The following is a 24,033-nucleotide window of genomic DNA, read 5'->3' as shown; positions in this document are numbered from 1 at the left end:
TTTGCTTTTTTTGCAACAGCATCACACTGCTGACTCATACTTAACTTGTGGTCCACTATAACCCCTAGATCCCTTTCTGCCGTACTCCTTCCCTGACCATCGCTTCCCATTCTGTATGTGTGAAACTGATTGTTCCTTCCTAAGTGGAGCACTTTGCATTTATCTTTATTAAACTTCATCCTATTTATCTCAGACCATTTCTCCAATTTGTCCAGGTCATTTTGAATTATGACCCTATCCTCCAGATTAGTCGCAATCCCTCCCAGCTTGCTATCATCTGCAAACTTAATAAGCGTACTTTCTATGCCAATATCTAAATCGTTGATGAAGATATTGAACAGAGCCGGTCCCAAAACAGACCCCCATGGAACCCCACTTGTTATGCCTTTCCAGCAGGATTGTGAACCATTAATAACTACTCTCTGAGTACGGTTATCCAGCCAGTTATGCACCCACCTTATAGTAGCCCCATCTAAGTTGTATTTACCTAGTTTATTGATAAGAATATCATGCGAGACCGTATCAAATGCCTTACTAAAGTCTAGGTATACCACATCCACTGCTTCTCCCTTATCCACAAGACTTGTTATCCTATTAAAGAAAGCTATCAGATTGGTTTGACATGATTTGTTCTTTACATATCCATGCTGGCTGTTCCCTATCACCTTGCCACTTTCCAAGTGTTTACAGATGATTTCCTTAATTACTTGCTCCATTATCTTCCCTGGCACAGAAGTTAAACTAATTGGTCTGTAGTTTCCTGGATTGTTCTTATTTCCCTTTTTATGGATGGGCACTATATTTGCCCTTTTCCAGTCCTCTGGAATCTCTCCTGTCTCCCATGATTTTCCAAAGATGATAGAGGAGGTATCTGAGCCTCTAGCTATCAGCTCTTTGAGTATTCTAGGATGCATTTCATCAGGCCCTGGTGACTTGCAGGCATCTAACTTTTATAAGGGTATGTCTACACTACAAAGTTAATTCAAACTAACAAACGTTAGTTTCGAATTAACTTTGATAAGCGCTACACAGGCAAACCGCTAGTTTGAACTTAATTCGAACTAGTGGAGTGCTTAATTCGAACTAGATAAACCTCATTCTACGAGGACTAACGCTGAGTTCGAATGAAGTAGTTCGAATTAAGGGCTGTGTAGCCACTTAATTCGAACTAGTGGGAGGCTAGCCCTTCCCAGCTTTCCCTGGTGGCCACTCTGGGCACCACCAGGGAAACTCTTCTGCCCCCCTCCTGGCCCCGGAACCCTTAAAGGGGCACAGGCTGGCTACGGTGCCCATGCTAGGTACAAGCCTGCCAGCACCCAGCCAGCAGACCCTGCACCTGGCACGGCACGAGCCAACCACCCGCTGCCACCCAACCCTCCGCCTCTTCCCGGGACCAGGCTGGCGGCTCCCAGGCTCCTGCCTGGTCTAGTGCGGACATCGTGGACCTCATCCACGACCTCCGCACTAGGCACAGGAAAGTGGCTGTCTAGGGCAGGAGAGCTGCCAGCCTGGCCACCCAGGAGCAGGTGTGCATGAAAATCAAGGTGGTCCAGTGACACACCCGACCCTAAGCCCTGAGCTTAGCACGGCCATACTGGGTCAGACCAAAGGTCCATCTAGCCCAGTAGCCTGTCTGCCGACAGCAGCCAACACCAGCTACCCCGGAGGGGATGGACCGAAGACAATGACCAAGCCATTTGTCTCGTGCCATCCATCTCCAGCCTTCCAAAACAGAGGCCACGGACACCATTTCTATCCCCTGGCTAATAGCACTCCATGAACCCAGCCTCCATGAATTTATCTAACTTCTCTTTAAACTCTGTTCTAGTTGTAGCCTTCACAGCCTCCTGCAGCAAGGAGTTCCACAGGTTGACTATTTGCTTTGTGAAGAAGAACTTTCTGTTATTAGTTTGAAGCCTGCTACCCATTCATTTCATTTGGTGTCCTCTAGTCCTTCTATTATGGGAACTAATGAAGAACTTTTCTTTATGCACCCTCTCCACACCACTCATGCTTTTATTGACCTTTATCATATGCCCCCTCAGTCTCCTCTTTTCTAAGCTGAAAAGTCCCAGTCTCTTTAGCCTCTTTTCATATGGGACCTGTTCCAAACCCCTGATCATTTTAGTTGCCCTCCCCTCTCCCACCCTCTCTCTTTCCCTCTCCCACCTCCTTTTCCCAGTCTCCCCGAGTTTTGTTCAATAAAGAGAGTTTCTATTTTTGAACACGTGTCCTTTATTTTGTACATCAGGAAGGGGGACTAGGGAGGGGTAAGTGGAAGGAGGTGAGGGATGAATGGGGTACGAGCCCCCGATGGGGAGGACTGGGATGGCTCTGCGGGCTCCTCTCCTGCAGCCCTCCGATTGACCCCCCCCCCCGGATGGCAGCCTGAAGCAAGTGCAGCCGGGCTGATGGCTGAGTGCTGTGATGTGCCCAGTGTGGGTACTCTGGGCACTCCAAGACAGGACTGCTTTGCAAGCGGGGAACCCCTGAGAACTGTCTGTCCAGGGTGGGGGTCGGGACCCTTTAAGCACAGCCCTCGGCTAGCCTGAGACAGCAGCTCCACGCTCTAAGTCCTAATCTGATGCCCTGCCGGCACTGCTTCCGGCCATCCTTAACCTCGGTTCAGGGTCCACTCAATGTGGACATGCTAGTTCGAATTAACAAAATGCTAATTCGAACTAGTTTTTAGGTCTAGATGCACTAGTTTGAATTAGCTTAGTTCGAATTAACTAATTCGAATTAAGTTAGTTCGAATTAGTGCTGTAGTGTAGACATACCCTCAGTGATTTTTAACTTGTTCTTTTTTTATTTTACCTTCTAAAATTACCCTCTTTCCACTAAAATTCCTACAAACTTCTCGGTAAAGACCGAAACAAAGAAGTCATTGAGCATCTCTGCCATTTCCAAGTTTCCTGTTACTGTTTCTCCCTCTTCACTGACCAGTGGGCCTACCCTCTGCTTGGTCTTCCTCTTGCTTCTAATGGATTTATAAAATGTCTTCTTGTTTCCCTTTATTCCCGTAGCTAGTTTGAGCTCATTCTGTTCCTTTGCCTTTCTAATCTTGCCCCTGCATTCCTGTGCTGTTTGCCTATATTCATCCTTTGTAATTTGTCCTACTTTCCATTTTTTACATGACACCTTTTTTATTTTTAGATCATTCAAGATCTCGTGGTTAAGCTAAGGTGGTCTTTTGCCATATTTTCTATCTTTCCGACACATCAGAATAGCTTGCTTTTGGGCCCTTAACAATGTCCCTTTGAAAAACTGCCAACTCTCCTCAGTTGTTTTTCCTCTCAATCTCGATTCTCATGGGACCTTACCTATCAGCTCTCTGAGCTTACCAAAATCCGCCTTCCCAAAATCCATTGTCTCTATTTTGCTGTTCTCCCTTCTACCCTTCCTTAGAATTGTGAACTCTATGATTTCACAATCACTTTCACACAACCTGCCTTCCACTTTCAAATTCTCAACCAGTTCCTCCCTATTTGTTAGGATCAAATCTAGAACAGCTTTCTTCCTGGTAGCTTTCTCAACCTTCTGAAATGAAGTCCAACTTTTTGATACTGCAACTCCCTAAAATGCTCATTGAATTTGTATGACATCCCTCCCCCATCAAAGTTGTTAAGCAAAAAGAAAGAAAAAAAAAAAAGCCCCACTCGCTCTTGACTCACCCCTCCTGCAGTCACTGTGCAGCAGGGAAGCTGCCGGCGCCATGCTCTTCCTCCGGGGCTGACACTCCCTCCCGCAGTGTGCCCGCATGCTACACAGCTGTGGGAGGAAAGCACACTTCCGGAATTCCCGGAAGTGGCGTGAAGGACCCTGGGGAAGCCAGCAGCTGCAACCCCCCTGTAAGTAGGTCGCGACCGCCCTGGGTCTTTGAGAAACGCTGGGTTAAACCCATAATATGGCTCTTAAGAAACATACAAAGAAGTGATTACTAGGACACTTTGGTCTATAATAAGGTTTCCAATGCAAATTCCTCTAGGTACCTTGCAATTCCTCCCATCCATATAGAGCCTCCCAAACCAAAACACAGTTATTTAATTCCTGCCTAAAACCAGGATCATTTATAATAGTTTGAAGAGGAGATAAATTAAACAATTCATATGGCCTTAAGTTTTACCTGCTGATTTAGCTGTTCTTCTAAATTGATTTTTGCTGTCTGTAAGCCTGTTATCAAGTCTTCTAGGCGATTATGAACCTATACAAACATAAAAAAAATCAGATCTGTAACTTTCCACATTTAAGTTCAGATCTAATTAAAAAAGAAAAGTGGTATAAAGAAACAAATGATATTTTTAGGGCACCCAGAATATTCAAAGAATATTTTCCTTTTTATTACATACCAGTCATATTTTTTTCTTTAAGTGCTTTCTCATATCAATTCCAGTTGGGTGTGCAGCTGTAAGAATTTTTCCCCTAGCAGCTACCCGTTGTGTAGGTAGCAAAGCCCCCTGGAGTATGTTGGTATGGCGCACTATATATGATCCTGTTCAATCAGCCTATCTTCAGTTCCTTCCTCTCACTCAGAAAGGGCTTCAGAGACCTCAGAGAAATCCAGGGATACTTTGCCAGGTTCAGCACAGGATACTACAGTGCCCTTATGGCCTCTGCACTGACACTTTTAGATTCTGAACCTTTCATCAGGCTCAAGGCAGTCCTTGCTCATACCCACCATGGTTATACATCCACCTCCCAGACACGTAACAGCTTTGGTGCCAACTCTGCATGCCCTGTTACTCTGTGCCACCCTGGGGCTATGTGAAACCTTAGTTCTGCAAGAGCCACACAGTGAGACTCAAGGGCAGCTACAGACAGTCCCCCCAGTGGCCTCCTCCTCAGTCTCCCCAAACAAGGTGATGGCTGGAACTTTGGCATTGGGACTACCACCAATGGACTACAGGGCCCTGAGGGACCTATTATATGAGGTGACCAAAAACATGAAGATCCAAATGGAGGTGCGCATAAAAACAGAGGATCCAATGGTTGATATCTTGGTGCCAGATGTCCACTGCAGGATAGCACTTTCTCTGATTAAGACTGTCTAATCTAATTGTCGTGTCCATTGTCGACACCCATCTCTCCTCCCTTATAGCCAAGGGAATGGAGTGAAAATATTTTGTGATCACAAAAGCGTATGAATATCTCTGTACCCACCCACAGCTGTGCTCACTGGTCATCAAGGTGGTCAACAACAAGGCACGAGAGGCCAAATGCCTGGACTTATCTGGTCACAAAGTTTATTTGATCAGGGGACCGATTCTCAGGAATGCAAACCAATTGGTGATCCTGAGTAGATACAGCTAGAACTCCTGGGTTCAGTCCTGAAATTTAAGGAAGCCCTTCCATCGGAGTCATGCACCAAGTTCATGGCACTGCCAGAAGGTAGCAAGGTGGTTGCCCATATGTCCCTGTAGGCTTCTCTCCATGTAGCAGTCTCTGCTGGGTCGGTGCTGTTCTTGGGAGTTGCTATGCACCACACTTCAAGCCACAGTCCTCCCAACAATGGTCACACCCTCCAAGACCACAACAGGACTATTTGCATAGGAACAGTAGATACAGCAGACAGAATCCATCCTGTGACTCTTCTGGACATTGCCAGCACCAACCTCAACTTTCTTGGGGATCCAACAACTCTTTTGAAGGTGCGCTCAATGACAGAATACTGGATCTTTCTCCTCCCTTTCTGGACTGTTCATTCCTTTGTGCATGATCTCAAACTACCTTAGATCAATGGGTACTCCTCAGGGTAGAAGTGGGATATTCTATCCAGTTCTACTCATTCCTCGTTCCACCCCCGTACCTGTCCCTCTTCAAGGGCCCTCTTCATGAGCATCTTCTGATACAAGAGGCTCCTGACCTTATGTATGTGATCCCACATGCCAGATTAAGATTCAGGCCCATCCACTAGTGACTCACAGCAGTATATCTGCCAACCCATGACAGCCTGGACACGGTGGTGATGATTTCTCCCTACATCCTCAAGTTGCTCCACTGGTGGCTGGACATGTAGAAGGTGTGTGTGTGGGGGGTGCACCTAGGCATTATAATAACCCAGGGACTGTTGAAACTGGAGATTTCCCTCCACATCCAAGTCAGACAACTCAGAGCAGTCCACCTCATGTGCCAAGCTTTCTTCTCTCATTTCCAAAGCAGATGTGCAGTATAACAGATGGACAATATGTTCACCGTATTTTATATCAACAAACAAGATAGCACGTGATCACCCACACTCCAGTTGTGGGAAGCCCTCCAGCAATGGGAGTTCTGCAGAGCCTACTCCATCCACCTAAATGGTTTATATCTTCTAGGGGCTCAGGGCTGGAAGCTGTGCCCAGGGAAGTGGCTGCCCCAGGTTGCTTCTTGTAGGGCTGGCTGTGAGTCCCCACCTGGGGCAGAGGGAAGCTGCTGCCAGTGCCCAGGATTTGCAGGGAGAGAGGTACTGGGGATGAAGCAGTGACATGTGGGAAGTGGGAGGGGGGAAGCCAACACAGAGCTGTGGGGGAGCAGGGTGAGGGGGAGAGGAGAGAGCCCTGAGAGGCGGAAGAGAGGTGCAGGAGGGAGGAAAGAGATATTCAGGGGGCCCCAGCCTCAGGAACAGCTGCACCACAGCCCGGCTCTAGCTTTGGGTAGCCACTACGTGGCCCTGGCCACAGCTTCCAGCCCTGAACCCTTAGAAGATATAAACTCTTTAGATGGATGAAGTAGGCTATGCGGAACTCCCATCGCTGGAGGGTTTCCCACAGCTGTACTTGGGGTCTCTGTGCTGGAAGAGTATCTTGCGGAGTGACATCACAGTGGCACACAGCTGAACAAGCACACATGACCTCATTATTGGTGTGAAAGACAAACTCACTCTGCTCGTGGATGAAAAATCTTAGCGGAAACACTGTCCATTACATATAAAATCTCTTCCACAGTATGCCCAGGAAAAGTTTAATGGTATCTTCTTCCCACCCCCCAAACTACTTCTCACTGATTCCAGTGATAGAATCTTCTCCCATAATTGAAACAGACTGTGAATATAGAGACTAATTCTTCTTGGAATAGCTTGTTTCTGCTAGCATTTCTTCTCAATTTACAAATAGTCCAAAACAGGGAGCTATACGACTTTGTGATAAAAGGTCTATCTTTGAGGAAGAAGTATCATATATATAAAAGCCCAATATCTGTGGCTCTGTCACGCTGTAATGCCTCTGTAATGCTGTAATGTTCTCTGTTGCTTCTGAGTGGCGCCTGTGCCTCTATAAAGTTTTCTGCTGCCTCTGAGCGGCGCGTGGCATTGATCAGTAGACGGAGAGGAGCATTGAGCGCCATGTGACGGAGCAGGATCACCCCACGGTGGCGAGGGCGATCCACCCTGCACTCAAGCAGCACCGATCCCCGTGCTGCATAGGGATCACGGAGCCCAAACAGCTGTTTGTGCTGCTTGCTCCCGCGCGGCGGCCAGGTTGAGTGGCACAGAAGTCAGCGGAGCACCATGGCGGGAGGCAGAGGGGGACGGGGCAGTAATGTACACGGCCAAGGGGTGGGGCCTGGACGAGCGTGCCTCTCTGACGTCAAGAAAGGGTGCCAGATTCAAAAGGAGGAAAGCGGAGGAGACAAAGAGGAAGCGGAGGAGATAGAGAGGAGGCAGAGAGGAGAGCGGAAGAGACAGAGGGGAGGTGGAGGAGAGCGGACGAGAGCGGAGGAGACAGAGAGGAAAGCTGAGGAGAACGAGAGGAAAGCAGAGAGGAGGCGGAGAGAGAGAGATAGAGAGAGCAAGAGGCAGGAGGGGGAGAAGAGAAAGAGAGAGATGGAGAGAGAGGCAGGAGGCAGACGAAAGCTGAGAGAGAGGGAGGGGGAGGCAGCAGGAGGAGGTGAGAGAGAGAGAGACGGAGCGAGAGACCGGATGCTCAGGAGAGAAGACCAAGATAGAAAGGGAATAGGACGTGGAAGAGACATCCGAGGGCAGGGCGAAGAGGTGGGGCAGGGAGACACTCGATCCCCACGAAGACACACCTGTCTTATGATTTCCAGGTTCCTTGAAAAATCCTGTCTTATGATGGGCTATTGGCAAGTATAGTAAAATTATCCTATAAAACAATGTATCTTAAACAAGAAAAATGTATCAAACAAAAGGATACCTGTAAAGTCAAAATCTCATAAAAAATATTGCAAATGGTACCACAAGGATCCAACTTTGTTGTTTATTGCACGTCACTAAATACAGTATTAGGAAACAAATGGTAAAGCAGCTATACCCAGCAAAACCAACCTCTTCTTATTAAATCAGCTAACAACCTAAAAATGATTTTTCTTTTCTATTCATGTGTTATTTATCTATTAATTGCATATGTATACCTTTTGAGTTCTTTAAAAATCCTACTCATGAAATCATTAAAATCTGAGAAGCTGACATATAATACAGGAGATATAATTCTATTCATAGGTTCTGATTATATAACTTAGCATCATCAAACTAGTGCTGGAAGTATTGTGTCATCAAAATCCCAAGGGAATTTCAATTGGTTAGCTTGTTAAATGTTTTTAACTATATTCATGTTTAATTAATGAATGTTTGAAAACTTTTCTGATTTAAAGTCTTAGACATTCGCATTAGTATTAATAATAAAATATATCAAATTGAAACTAATAAATAGTCAAATTTATTATAATAATGCAGTCTCAAAATTCTCCAACACCAAAAACCTAGCTATATTAGACTGGGATTTTCATAAGGGCATGGCTCCATCAAAATTGAGAATCTATTTCCCTTACGCTCATTTACAATTCCCAGCTTTAATGAACAGATGCAATAAACTCACAAGAAAGTTAAGCCTGTGGGTGACTTACGGAAGCAGAATCCTGCAGATCTTTCTGAAGTACCTCAATTCTGCTTGTTTGCTGTTTGGTTGTAGCTTCTAGTCTGGCATTTTCAATTTCAAGTCTTAAAAGCAAATATACTTTTTAATATGTAACAATAAATTTTCTGGACAAGTCTCTAAAACCATAAGAGCAAAAAAAACTTTAAAATTGCTTTGAAATAATCATTTACATAAGAAGTTAATGATCTAAACCTCATTTAAAAATTGCATTTAGTATTTAATTCTTCCTATTGTTGTTGAAGAATTCTTTAATTCTTCAACAATCTTCCTAATTCTGGCCATATTTTAAAAATAAAGCCTGGTTTCAACATATTGGCCATTTTCTTACCTTTGTATATGTTCTTCCAGTTGTTTTATAGCATTATTTGTTCCAGAGGATGCTATTAGAAGGTCTTGCAATTTCTGTGAAGAAGCATTCACTTCTCGTTCCTTACCGTCCAATGCATTCTTCAAATCATGAACATGTCGTTCAGACTGAATATACTGATCTTCTGATTCTTGAAGCTGTAAACAAATCGAATTGAAGATAACTGACATTTAAATCACTGTGTAATTTCAGATGAAAATTCAACTTCGTGTACATACACATTTATTTTAAATAAATCCCTGGCCCATTTCCTTTATATTCTGTCCAGATCTGAAAGCCTTATCCATGCCTTACCTTCTTCCTCAGTTATTACTGCAACATTCTCCAAACTGACCTTACCAGACCCATATTGCACCTCTCCAATTTGTCCCATAACCTAATTCCTAAAAAAAGGGAAACTGTCATTGGTCCTGTTCTCCTTGCCTGCAAAGAGCACTTTGGAACTGGCTGGAGAGAAGCTAGATTTTAGCACAAATATGCATCTCTTTCTGGCTTCCAGAGCTACCTGTACTTCCAAGACTAGAAGTGTGGTAAAGAGGACTGAAGATACATGTGAAATGAACTTCCAAAGCTGCCCCATTTCTCCACACCTCAGTCTGAGGCAGAGCCAGAGTACTTATTGCTATGAGGACAGACATCTTGCAGAACATTTTTCTTGAGTGCTTAGAGAAGCAAAACTCATGTTATAAACCAGAACCCAACTGAACTATCCAATTACTTTACATTTAAAGAAAAAATATGAAAATTTTAAAAGGCCAATTTTGTGTTCTCTCATTTTGTTCCAAGTCGTTAGCATGACCATAATGGTGAAAATAAAGTTACTATTAGAGGACAAGGTATTACCTTCCCTCATAAGATTAAAATCAAAGAAAGGTGTACCTGTTTGACCACAAGGTGACTGTTGTGACAAACCATCAACAAAACAGCAGCAACAGAAATCAGCTTTTGATTATATGTGACAAAGACAGACAGTAGATATACTTATATTTGAAATATGCTATTATTATCTTTGAAACAGACTCCTAGAGAGAAAGATTCCATTTAGTTTCATGAATTACTTGGGACACTCCTAATATCCATTTGTGTATAAGAGTAAATTAATTTAAGAATACAAATGTATTGCTATTATTCTCAAAATAAGCAGAACAGGTCATGTTTTTTACCATTTGTACAATCAATGAACCAACCACCGATTTGCCACTGTATGAAGTGAATAGATTTTGTATACCTTGGTTTTAATCTTGTCTATTTCCTTTTGCAAATGTAGTTTGTCCTCTTCCAAGTCATTACGATAACGTGTTGTAACCTCAAGTGAAGCTTCTGACATTGATTGCTTTTTAAGAGCATCAGCAAGTTCTTGCTGCAGTTGTCTTACTGTACTCTAATAAAATATATTTAGGACAATATTAAAAATTGCTATAAACTTAGTATGAAGAATCCAGACCAGGATTTAAATATATTATTTGATTTGTTAGGTTATATATCTCAATTGATCTATTCAGGAGCGCATCAAATGGTAAACAATTACATCTGCTCATGATGCACCTAAATAGCTGTAAGCTTCCTCCTACCTGACCATCGTCAATCCAAGATAGTTGGACAGCTGGTGCCAATGAATATAGATTGCCATTCCTAGAGAGTTTAAATGTTTTAGATTGTTCAGGATGTTTATGGAGTATCTTTGGCTTGTGGTAATGTAAAAAGAAAGGGTTTTGGTCGTTCCAGTGATGTAAGAAAGGACTTATACATAACATTTTCAATGTTAATTCTGGTTTTGTTTTGTTTTTTTAAAGACATACCAAAATACAGGTTTCTCCATTTAGGCATAAAAGACACAGTTTGAATGAGTGCATAATTAGGATATTTAGCGCTTAATTTATTTTTTTAAACCAGATACCAATCTTTATTATCTTCCTTACCAGGACATTGAGATTGTTCACAAATTTTCTGAGCAATTAGTGACCTCGTTGGTTATAAAAAACATGAGTCATCACTTCATATTCACAATCCCTTCACTATTCCTTTCTCTAGGTTTCCCAGTCCACTAAAGAAAAAAGCTTCACATTTTAAAATTCTCCTGAGGTTTCCACAAAAAAAAGAGTGTGTCATATCAAAATCTTCTAATTTTTCTACCAGCTTATTTTAGAACAATATTGCCCCTTTCCACACGGACATATTGTACTTAAAATCTGGGTAACTCAGGTTATTCTTAGCATCTCCTGATGGAATCTATTATTTTAACTTAGCATTTAAGACCTACAAAAAAGACTCCAGGATAAAGTGGCTAACTGCCCTGCTGTGATTTTTTTTCTTTTAAGTAACCTTGACAAATTAGTCATTAAGTAGGACTTAAACACCTTAAACACCTGACCATTTCAGAATTTCTGGCATCTTAATACATAAAGGTAAATGCAATTTCAGAGTATCAATAACTTCCTAGAAGCAGGAAACTTAGGGCAGAAATCTACCTAAGAATGGCTGCCATTCAAGGTTTATTTTCAAAAAGACAAGAGATAGGAGAAATGTCTGAAAGAACATTGCCAACTTAAAAATAACAACTCTGGAAAATTTTCATGTAATCTTCTTATGCATAGCACGTAAAAAGACTACAACAGAAAGAGAATACAGGATAAAAGTAGTTCTCTCAAAGATTGTTTGTTTACTTTAAGTGTAGTTCACCCCACTACGGATGGCCAACATATGGCTTTTGCATCACTTAAATTCCAATTCTGAGGACTTAAATAGGATCTCAGATGTACACAGACTTTTGCTGGCTTCTGCTCAGAAATAATTTTCTCTCCTGTGCATTTACAAGCACTTTGGTTATGGTTAGTTTTAGCTGTTTTCCTATTCAGTCATTCACTTTCCCTTTTTTTGTTCAGTCTCCCATACAGCCACAAAAGAGTAAAAACATGCTTGAATCTCAGTGGAAAAACAAAAAAACAGTGTGAGAAGCTTGAATTGATTATGCAGGTTGTACCTCCCTGGTCTGGCACCCTGGGGACCCAACTGGTCCCAGACCAAGGAATTTGCCGGACCAGGGGAGGTCACAGCTTCAGCCCGGGGCTCTGCTCTCCTTGCAGTGGCTCAGAACTCCACTGCCGTCTGGAGCTCTACTCTCTCTGGTAGAGACTCACTGCTTCCAGGGGCTTTGCTTTCTCTGCTCTGGGCTCCACTATTGCCTGGTGGCTCTGTGCTCCTTCCGGCACCCTGCATCCACCTGGGTCTTCATGCTCCACCCAGCAGCTTTGCTTCTGCCTGGGGGATGCCATATTCCCCTTAGCAGTCCCACTGTTGCCTGCGGCTGTGCATTCCGCCCAGCAGTTCCGTGCTCCTCCCGGAAGCCCTGGAGTTTTTTATTAGAAAATTTTAAAAATCTAGTCAAAAACCAACACTTGGGGGGGGGGGGGGGTTCTGTGCTCCTCTGTGCTTTCCCCAGCACCCTCACCATGGCCCTGGGGACTCTGTACTCCCCTCCAGCAGTTGTGCGCCACTTCCCCCTACCCCCTAGAGACTGGGGACTCTGCACTCCTCCTGGTGACTCTGCTGCCCCGGGACTTGTCTCGGCACCCTAGTTTGGCAAAGCTCCTGGCCCCAGCCCAGCAGTTTATCCTGTGAGCGTTATAAGGGAAACACCCAAGGATGCTGGACCAGGGGTATTTCTGGACCAGACCATGGATGTCCAGATTACGGAGTTTCAACCTATAATACTTGAAACAAACTCATTTATGAAGAACCTTAAAAAACAACAAATAGTCTTGCAGCACCTTAGAGATTAACAAAACATGTAGATAGCATCAAGAGCTTTCGTGGGCACAAACCACTTCTTCATCACATCTGACGAATGTGGGTCATGCATCTGACAAAGTGGGTCTTTGCCCATGAAAGCTTATGCTCCTACACTTCAGTTAGTCTATAAGGACTCCTCGCCGCTCTTCACATTTGTAACTGGGTTTTTCCAGATACAGACTAACTGGGCTACCCCTATGAATTATTTATGAAGGTGACTAGATTTCAGATTGCCAGCATATTCTCCTCTCCACCCAATTCTCTCATCAATTATCTACCTTTGATTCTCAATTGATTTCCACCCATGCCCAAATCTAGTTTAATCTCTCGTGTTCAGATTCTTAATCTTTTGCTTCTCTTATTTCTCCAGTATTCTTCTCTGACCTAATAACTCACTTCCTCCCTTCTAATTTTTTGCCTCTCTGGTTTTCCTTTGTTCCATGCCACTCCAGTCTAATGCTACCTGGAACTTCTTAAATTGTTTGGCAAGTGTTACCTTCCATTCCATGATGCACAAATAACAGTAGGAAAAAAAAACAAAAACTAACCAACCAATCAACCCACACCCCCCAAAAAACAAACAAGACAAAACAAAACCCTGAAAAGAGACCACACTTGTAGACAAAATGGTTTATCTTTGAAGAGTCTGAATTCTGAAGTCATTGCCCAAATCCTCTGAGCAGAACAGACAAAATGGAAACCAGAGATGGATATATCTGCCACAAACTATAATTCCAAGAAAAAAACAACAACCAAAATCCAGGAAGTGCATTCCCCTGAAAATAATGTATTCAATTACATTTTTCCAAATGGTATATTTTAAAATTTTACAAAGGTTAATTTTAAACTTTATTATGGGACCTTTAGCCTGGGTCTACACTACACTACGGGGGAGCGGCTATTTTGAAATAGCCGCTACCCCCCGCCACCCAAGTCAAATATATATGTGGTGTTTCCACACTATCAAGCCTATTATTTCAAAATAACAGGCCGAAAATTTGAACTCTGAACTCCTGCTTTTCATCAGGAGTAATGCTAATTCTGAAATAGTAATTTCAAAGCAGCAGCAGTGTGGATGTTCCGGTGCTGCTAATTCAAACTTACTGGCCTCCGGGAAGCTTCCTCAGCTCCCCAGAGTGCTTCCTGGGGCTCTACGTCCAAGGTAACATGTCCACATTGACGGAGCCTCTGACTACTTTGATGCTTCCCTGTAGTGAGGGCACACTAGTTCGAATTTGTCAAAATTAGGAGTTCTTAAGTCAAATTTAATAATTTTGACAGTTTTCTAGTGTGACGTGACTTTAGTGAATAAATCGTAAAATTCAAATCACTGTTTGAAATTTTTACACTTACCTCTCTTTCTACTTTCTCTGTTTCATATTTAAAGATTTGCTCCCTTAAATTATTACATTTTGTGATTAATTCTTTATTTCTCTCTTCCATCATATGAATTTGCTTTTCAGTATCAGCTCTAAGTTTACTGAATATATCACTAAATTTGTCTTGGACATCACTCACTACTTTTTCTTTGATGATCCCCTTGTTTTGCATATCTTCCAGTTGCTGCCGGAGTAAGACATTTTCACTTTGAAGTTGTGCCAATCGTTCTTGCATAGATTCCTGTTTTACAATATATTTGCTCATTTGATCCTTCTCAATTTGTCGAGCATGATCATGTTCCTTTGCCTGACATTGTGCATGATTTAGATCTCTTTGGGCGCTTTCTAAAAGCAAAGTTTTTTCTCTAAGTGTGTGTGTTGCATGGTGAAGTTCATTTTCTAGACTGTTAGCTTTACTTTCAACTTTACTAAGCTGTTGAGACAAACTATTGTTGGTATCTCGCAGATTGGAGAGGTCATGATTGAGCTTGTCTTGCAAACGAAGCCACTCATCACGCTCTCTTTGTAGCATTCGTTCAACATCATTTTTTGATTTGTGACAGCATTCGAGTTCTTGAACAGCAGAATTTAGACGGGAACGGAATGATTCCATCTCTGTCTCCAGCCTATCTTTATTTTCTTTTGCATGCTCTATTTTGGAAGTTAGCATTGCAGATTCTGTCTTTAATACATTCAGCTGTCCATTGTACTGAAAAACTGTTTGTGTCAAAGCCTCCTCATTTAGTTTTAGCTCCTTCTTAAGATCTTCATTTTTTTCTTTCAAAACCTCATTTTCTTCTAAATATTTGGTTTCTTCCTCCTGGTGCCGAATTCTTATTTGATCAAGCTCTAGTCTTAGTATAGCAATTTCATCTTGCAGTATCTGATTTTTGTGTAACAGATCTTTTTCTCTGTCATGATTATCAGGTACCTGAGTAATTGAGAACATATAAACATAGAGGTGAGAGGGGGACAGAAAGAAAGAGAGGAATTAAATTTCAAAAAACTGAAAACAAACTTGCATATTATGTTTTCTACTAATCAAATTTGATTTACTTAAAATAGTGTTATAAATTACAGTCTAATTGGTTGAAAAGGCTCTGAATTTATTTTATCTGTCAGTGAATGAACTCAGAGGAACTATAAGATACCATGCAGCACCAAATCAGTAAGTCACATTAAAGTTTCTTTTTTATATAAAAAATAATATAAATCCTTGAAAACATAGGACAGTGTTACAGTATTCCATTAAAAAAAAAGTGATTTAGGCTTGTTATCCCATTTGGAGAATCAGCAACAGAATCTAGACCTCCTGAATCAATGTGTACTAACTTCCTTATTTATTAGCTCCTTTTCTGACTTCTATTTGAAAATATGTCCTATGTATTTTAACTTTATGTATTATCTTGCCATTAAAGTGTGGTTTTTCTATGTATCCTTCATGTTTCTTCCCTCTTTCTTCTTTCCCATATGCTGCTTAGGTATGTAGTCTTCCAATCATTCTAAGAATATATTGTACCCAGATAATCATCAAATACCAGACACAACTACATATGTAATCTCTTTTGCTCTGAAGAAGGATATTCATGTACTTTATTGAGAATTTTGGATAGTATGGAGTGACGGGGCAGCCCCGCCCCGCACTCAAGCCCAGGGAAACCACACAGCCGTACTAGGCATGCTCCCAGGGGAGCCAAGGTATAAAAGGCTGCAGGCCTGCTCAGAAGGGGCAGATCGCCATCGGATCCGGAGCTAGCACCCAACCTCCCGAGTTGCAGACCAGACTGCCAGAGAGGGAGTTGTCCGGACCACTGGACGTGCCGCTGCCAGGCCCAAGCCGGGCTTGACCCCAACGACGGAGCCGCCAGCCAGCCCCCTGCGACCCAGGCACCGGACCTGCCACCACAAATCCTGACGCTGACTTGGGAGGTGCCGCTACCACCACCCAACTCACACCAACAGGCAGGACCACTACAGGCCGGGGGAAAGGGGTAGGAAGTGACCCAGGGCAGGGAGCTGGAAAAGCCCCTGAGGGCTCGGCGCGTTGCGGGGAGGAACCCCCGCCGAGCCAGTGGTGGGAGCCGCCTGCCACTGATAGGGCCCTGGGTCAGGGCCTGGTGGAGAAGGAGGGCCCGGTCCCCCCTACCCTTCCTGCCCTGAACCCTAGCGAGTTGGGGCTCGGCTGAAGGACTAGGCCTCAGAGCCTGCATACAAAGGACTAGGCCGGGAGGCTGTATATCCCCTGAGACAGGGGCATCATACTTTAAGACTAGGCCAGTGGGCCATAGATCCCCTAATACAGGGGCAGCGTACTGTGAGACTAGGCCAGTTGGCCATATTTCCCCTAATACAGGGGCAGCGTACTTTAAGACTAGGCCCGAGTGGTCTAAACTATGCCCCGGACATGGGCGGCACCCCCCGAGGGGGTGGAGGAGGGGCAGCCCCCTGACATATGGTGAGGAAGCAATACAAATTAAAAGTTGGGGTAAAACTGCCAAAAAGTTTCTTATTGTGATAGCCTCAGGCATGTTAAATGTAATCATATTATTTTGAAGATGTTACTGTTTCAAAAGTGACTTTAAAAATGGTGTTGATGGATTCTACTTTTGTCTCTCAATAGTTTCTATATTAAATTTGCTCTGTTTACAAAAAACAGCTGTTTTCTCATCACTACCATTAGTAAGGAACTCAAATGGGAACTCTGTTATCTAGTATGATAGACAGTACCAGAGGCAGAAAAAAATCAAGATCAATCACCCTTAGCTTTGCACTGCTAGCAAAAGTAATAAAATAAATAATAAAATAATAATAATAATAATAATAAAAGAAAACATTTCAGAATATTGGCAGAAAAATAAGCAGATGACCTAAGTTGAGAAAAGTGTTATTTTTATTTTAAAAAATTTCTAAGAGTATTTGATGGTTTCTGTGGATTCACAGCATATCAATTTACAATTCGGAAGCAAAACGAACAAAGATAGCAATGTTTAAAATATATATAACTTTCATATATTGTAAATATTCTGGCAAAGGATTTCATTTTAAGCTAACACAATAAGCAAAACATCTTTTGTTTATACTTAATATTGAACATTGTATAATTTTACTTGAACTGGACATAACATTGCTTACTTCTGAACTCTTAGCTACAGTTCTTTTAGTTTCTTCTTCTATTTCTTTCTGTCTCCAAAGATGGCTGTTCAAAATACCCTCTTGTAGAGCTCTAGCACTCTGTTCTTGAGAGAGCTGTCTCTGGGTTTCATTACGCTCTTCTTCAACCTAACACAAACATATTTTAAACATTTTAATATTGGAAAAATACACTAGATACAATAATAATTGTCCTTTTCATCATGGTTTTCTCACCCATAGAAAAAGAGTTTCTGTACATGTGCCCAAAGAACACCTCTTTGGGATACATCAGCTTCCTTAGGATGTATATATGATGGAAGTCCATCTTGCAAAGACAGAGTTTAATATTGTTTTTAACTGACATACTTTTAACAGTAATATGGAAAGAATTTCCAATTTAGATCACCCCAAGACAATAAGAAAAACTCTTTTTTGTAATAAAATTTTCCTGCAAGAAACTAGTCACCAGTAAACATAGCTACACATTTTCAAAAACATGTCCCCAAATTGTGGGCTTAAAGTTGCAAATATAGTTACTGCACCTGCAGCAATTACTGATTCAACTCTGGATTGTCACAGAAAATACACAAATAATTGCATTTGCAGTCTTGGAGCTTTAACTGAGATCCCGCTAAGTCAGGTTCTTAATATCACTACCCAGTTATGTTAGAACAGAATTTAGTTCAAATATTGAAAATCTGAATTTAGTTCATATACTAAACTGCAAAATGTACAGCAACTTGATTTCAGTAGGACTTAGCTATGTGCTTAAATGTACATACTTAAATGCTGTGCACAATAGTGCTTTGCTGAAATGAGATTTATATATTTGTGCTCAATCCAAGACTTTGTCAAACTTGCAGATACAGGTGAGTGTGTCCATACTAGCCATACTTACTGGTACGCTGAAGTGTAGCATTTCTCACAACAACTACAAGGTACCATTGTATCATTTCAGATACCCTTTGGTTAGCTATCATACAGTTCCTGGCATAGCTTCCAGAAACAATTGATTCTAAGAGATTTCAAAATATTCATTATGCAACATAGGACAGTAACAGAACAACCACCCGAACCATATTAGTTCCATCCACATTTGCATTTAACTTGTAGAAGTTGAAACTGTTCAGACTAACCTCGTATTTATTTCTATTGAAAGTAAATCTAATCTAAATGGTACAGGTTGAACCCTCTGTGGTCCAGGTCTCTCTGGTCCAGCAACATCCGTGGTCTAGAAAGCCCCAGCACAAAGTCCATGTTGGACTAGAAAGCCCCAGCACAAAGGTTGCCAGCGGCTGGGAGCAGAGCTGTCCAGTGGGGCAGTGGAGCCCACAAGGCACCGCAGACTATAGCCAGCCGGGCTGGGAAGCTAGCAGGGGTGCCATAGCCCATGGGGGAAAGGGAGGTCAGCAGAGCTTGCAGTGGGCTGGAAAACCAGCGGGGCCATAGGAGTCCACAGGGTGGTGGGACCACAGCCAGAGGAGCTGGGGAGACTGCAGAGACCACAGCTGGTGGAACTGCAAGAGCCCGCAGGGCTGCTGCAGCTAGGGGGATGAAAGCAATGTTGCCAGTTAGGTGGGAAGAGAAGCCCAGCAGAGAGGCTAGCACCCTGCTCCCCAGGCATTTCCTGGTCAGGAAAACTCCTTTGTCCGGGACCAGTTAGGTCTTGAGGGAGCCAGACCAGGGAGATGCAACCTGTAGTTGGTAGGTTCCAATAAAAACAATATGAATCTCATATGTTTAAGAATAGGATGCGTTCTGCTAGTGTGGTAGGAGGACCACATTGTTATTAGCATAGTAAGTTTCTCTAGAGATGACAAGTCCCAAAAATTGCAATGGGGAATAATGTTTTGAGGATAAGTTGGTATGCAGGCTGAACTTAAGAATGCTCAATGGTAAAGAAGCCTTAATGTGTTAAATACATTTCAACATTGAAGGTTATAAGTCGGTCAAGCCTAATGATCCATGAGATTACGTGCAGACAGCTGACTTATATACATTGTGTACATATGACTGTTTAAACAGCTTAATTATCATATCTGAAATAGTCAATGAAGCTCTTATAAAATAAGAATAATAAATTCTACAGTAAAGCATTGGCTTATCAACTATCTGTCAGAAATAGAAACTGTGAATTTGTAGCTTTATATGTTTTGCTTTTTTTAAAAAAAATTGTTAATATTAAGCGAAGATTGGAACTGACATGCCAATTAGAAACATACAAAATTTCTGTGTGTTTTCAGAAAATAAGATAAAAAAATAAATTAAATGAATGACATTTCCAATTGAAAGTAATATTCTCAATATTCTCTGCCATGGATTTTTTAAGTTCAACTAGTTGGGACAATTTTAGATTATATCTGACACTATACCAATAAAAACAGTCCTCTCTGATGAACAAGTTATTTTGCCTGGAAAATAATTTGGTATTGAAAATGTAAGAAATCGACAACTGAACAAGTTGAGTACCTACTATTAAATAAGGGCAAATTAATTTTGCAGTGTGATACTGAATAAAGAACCATTTTCCAGGAATAGACACCCTGATACCATTTTAAAACTTTAAATAATTAGAGCCCAGCAAACATACAAAATGTGTGTCCTGCTTCCATCCATGATCTGTAAACAAAATTGCAGGTCTCTATGAATAAGAGCTAGGGTGTCAGCAAGGGATACAAAATTCTTACCATCTGTCGAACAGAATTCAGAAGGTCTCGTATTTCCTGAGGTGTTTTCCTCTTGACCCCCAGGTCTAATGTAGTTGAAGGAAAATTAATCCTTTTAAGAGAATTCTCTCTCACAGGAGGAATGGAAAATGACAGAAGAGGGGAAAGAAATCTGTTGTCCTGTCTGGGGGATACGTGTGCTTTGCACAAAGGAGTAGAGGCAGCTGAGCCTCTAAGAGGAGGACTAGAGAAAGAAGAAATGGGCTCCCGATGTGGCTGAATAACTTTCTTCATTATATTAATTTTAGATCTGGCAGATCATTTGCTACAATCCATGCAGACAAATGTCAAAAGGAAACTTCCTAGAACTCTAAATTCTGAGAATATCCATTTTCTAGCAATACAATTGCAGTCTCCACAAATATTTCTTAAGTCAACATTTTTTTCGAATTCCCAAACGAAATATTAAGCTGGCGATAACAGGATTCCAGGAAAAAAATATAAAAGAAAATACAAGACCAGGGGAACTTGACAGAGTGTCCTGGAGTGAGATTAAAAACCTTCATTAATTTCTTTATGTTTGTTCATTATTTCTACCTCTCTTTCTGACTCTGTATGAAAGAGATGAAAAATAGGCAGGTATTTCAACTATTCTTAAAACTGAATACAAACAGGGAAATCTGGCAAATTGAAAATAAAAGCAGTAACTAACAACGTTGCTCAACTTAATATTAGAAATTTGTAATCAATTTATTACAGAAAAAAAATCTGGAAATACTATGAATAATAATACATCCATATCGGCATCTGTCTCTCTCTCTGTGTTCATCTGACATCATAAACCACTAGAGCTTTGTTTTCATGGTTAATTATGATGTCACTAAAAATTTTCCACACTTGCATATCTTTATAAACCAAATTTCTTATTTGTTCTCAATCATACAGTTACAAAGAAACATGACATACATTTGTCATTCCTCTAAATTCAACTAAGCTGGATGAAATAAATATTTTTGTCAAGAACCAAAACAGAACAATCATCAGATATTAATCTTCTTCACTTTAGGGCAGGAGCAGGCAATAAAGCAGTGGCAGTTCACAGGGGTTAAACCCTCGTAAGCCACTGCTACTATATTTACCTGCATATTCACAGGTACAGGTGATTGCAGCTCCCATTGGCTGGGAACAGAAATCCGCAGCCAACGGGAGCTGTGATCCCCATACCTACAGAGGCGCAGGTAAAGATGGTGATGTGGAGGCCCACGGATCTGATCTGGCCTGCAGGCTGGTATTTGCACATCCCTGCTTTAGAGTCAATAAGAAGACTAAGGGTATGTCTACACTACAGCGCTAATTCGAACTAAGCTAATTCGAACTAGCGCGTCCACACTGATTGGACGCAGGGGCGCATTTAAGGGCGGCTGAAACCGGTTCTGGCAGGGCATCAGGTCAGTAGTTGCTTTGTGTGGCTGCTGTCTGAGGCTATCTGAGGCTCGTGCTTAAAGGGACCCCCCTGGACAGCTGGTTCTCAGCTTTTCCGCTTGCTTGCCTACCTCACCGAGGGACAGCAAAGCGTTTTTCTCTGCGCCCGTCTGTGTCAGTGCTTCCCTTTGGGGACGCCGCCGCAGGTGGCAACATGGAGCCAGAGCTCGCCCTGCACTTTCTGGTGCAGTTTATGGACTTGCTGCTGCAAGCCTGCCAGCAATGGCTGGAGGCTGCCTGGTTCCACCTGGTGCACATCAGCCCCCTGCCTCTCTGCCTGGTCACCCTGGGGGCCATGGTGCAGCTGCGGCGGCGCCCGGGCGCCAGCGTGGCCCGCTGCATTTGGCCTCTTGACACCAGCAGCGACTGGTGGGACCGCATCGTCCTGGAGCGCTGGGGAGACCAACACTGGACCCAGAACTTCAGGATGAAGAGGGACACCTTCCTGGAGCTCTGCGAGTGGCTAGCCCTGCTCTGCTCAGAAGGGACACTCGCATGAGGCCCGCCATCCCCCTCCAGAAGCATGTGGCCATCGCCCTCTGGAAGCTCTCCACGCCGGACAGCTACCGATCCGTCGGGAACCAGTTCGGCGTGGGGAAATCCACCGTTGAAGCGGTGCTCATGCAGGTACGGCACTCACCGGCCACTGGGCCAGGGGTAAGGGGGGCTGCAAGGAGGGGATGGGCTGTCCCAGGGAAAACGGGGGGAACAGGGAGGGGAGGAGGCAAATGTGCCCCGCACCGGAGGGGCAGGTCTTTCCTGGCCGTGCTACATGCCGCCCGGGGGGGTTGCTCCCGGGAGTGGGGTGCGGGGCACTGCCAGGGCACGAGCACTCCCAGCCACCTGGGCGCCCCACTGATTCGCGCTTTGCTGTGTCTCTCCACAGGTGGTCAAGGCCATCAACCAGGTGCTGCTCCGCAGGGTGGTCCGCCTCGCCGACCCGGACGCCGTCATCTGGGGGTTCGGCGCCCTCGGCTTACCCAACTGCGGGGGGGCCATCGACGGGACACACATCACCATCCGTGCCCCGGAACACCAGGCCTCCCAGTACATGAACCGCAAGGGGTACTTCTCCGTGATCCTGCAGGCCGTGTGTGACCACTGGGGACAGTTCACGGACATTAATGTGGGCTGGTCTGGCAAGGCACACGACGCCAGGGTGTACCGGAAATCCTCTGTGTGCCAGAGGCTGCACACCGGGACCTTCTTCCCCGACCGCCACATCAGGGTCGGGGACGTGGACATGCCCGTCTGCCTGGTGGGGGATGCGGCCTATCCCCTACAGCCCTGGCTCATGAAGCCCTACACGGGGCACCTCAACCCCTCCTGCCAGGCCTTCAATGCGAGGCTCACCAGGGCCCGCATCATCATTGAGGGGGCCTTCGGGCGACTGAAAGACCGATTTAGGTGCCTCCTCACCCGCCTCGACCTCGCCGAGCACAACATCCCTCCCATGGTGGCAGCATGTTGTGTGCTGCACAATTTGTGTGAGAGGTAGGGAGAGGCTTTCCTGCCAGCCTGGATGGCTGAGGCTGACCACATCACTTGCCAGTATGCTCAGCCCTGCACCGCCGCCGTCCGGGAAGCCCAGCGGGGGGCCGTCCGGATCCGGGAAGCCCTGCGGGAGAGCTTCCAGGTGGAGGAGGAGGACTGAACTCTCCCTGCATGCCCCACTGGGGCCTTCTTCCACCCTCCCCCCCCTTCCCTTTTCCCCTCCCTAACCTCCCTTCCTAATGTCAAATAAAGACACCTGTTTTGGCAAAAAAAACCTCTCTTTATTTTACATAACTGGGGTGGGGGGAGGGAGGAGTGAAGGTGGGAGAGGGGATGGGGAAACCTGGGAGGAGGGAGCTGGAAGGGGGTGGAAGGGGAGGAAGGGAAGGGAAAGCTCAGGCTTGGTGGTCCAGCTGGCTCTCCCGTCTCACAACACTGTGGGTGCGGAGGTCTCGGGGGGGGGGGGGGAGCAGGTGTGGAGGGTGCGGCAAGAGGGATGGGGGGTGCGGAGGAAGCGAGAGAGGGAGCAGGGGCAGCAGAGGGAGCAGGGACAGCAGGGGTGGGAGGAGGAGCGAGAGCTGGGGCAGCCGCAGGAGCCGGAGCAGGAGGAGGCAGGAACTGGTCCACCAGGGTCTGGAGGTGGCCTCTGAGGGCACGGCCCTGCTCCTCCAGCGCATCCACACTCCGCTGGCGCAGCCGAAGGTCCTCCCAGACCCAGTGCTCCTGGTTGCGGAGCAGCTGCTCCATGAACCGGAGGTGCCGCCGCTGGTAGTCCTTCTGGTTTCTGGCACGCCTGCTGGCCCGGGCGCGGGTGGCTGTTGCAGGCGGGGTGGTGTGCCCTGCAATCCCAGGTG

The 24,033-nt window shown here is 44.2% G+C and overlaps 1 protein-coding gene across 17 annotated transcripts in view; it reads right to left on the bottom strand.

Annotated features, from left to right (window-relative positions):
• ANKRD7 (ankyrin repeat domain 7) overlaps positions 1–24,033 on the bottom strand; it is a 181,142-nt gene that overhangs the window by 48,516 nt on the left and 108,593 nt on the right. For all 17 annotated transcript variants that reach the window (XR_012903776.2, XR_012903781.2, XR_012903777.2 and 14 more), the window contains 6 exons: positions 17,538–17,684; positions 14,380–15,336; positions 10,466–10,618; positions 9,199–9,374; positions 8,839–8,932; positions 4,127–4,204 (listed from right to left, as the gene is read on the bottom strand). Coding sequence is in view for 13 of the 17 variants with exons in the window: in XM_089779172.1 (XP_089635298.1) it covers positions 4,127–4,204; positions 8,839–8,932; positions 9,199–9,374; positions 10,466–10,618; positions 14,380–15,336; positions 17,538–17,684 (1,605 nt within the window). In the remaining 4 variants the exon portion in view is untranslated. The remainder of the gene's footprint in view (positions 1–4,126; positions 4,205–8,838; positions 8,933–9,198; positions 9,375–10,465; positions 10,619–14,379; positions 15,337–17,537; positions 17,685–24,033) is intronic.

Source organism: Pelodiscus sinensis, chromosome 1 (genome assembly GCF_052426305.1).
Source record: "Pelodiscus sinensis isolate ZL-2025 chromosome 1, ASM5242630v1, whole genome shotgun sequence".
NCBI classification, from domain to species: domain Eukaryota; kingdom Metazoa; phylum Chordata; order Testudines; family Trionychidae; genus Pelodiscus; species Pelodiscus sinensis.
The sequence above is the reverse complement of the archived record's forward strand: the minus strand, read 5'-3'. Positions and strand labels throughout refer to the sequence as shown.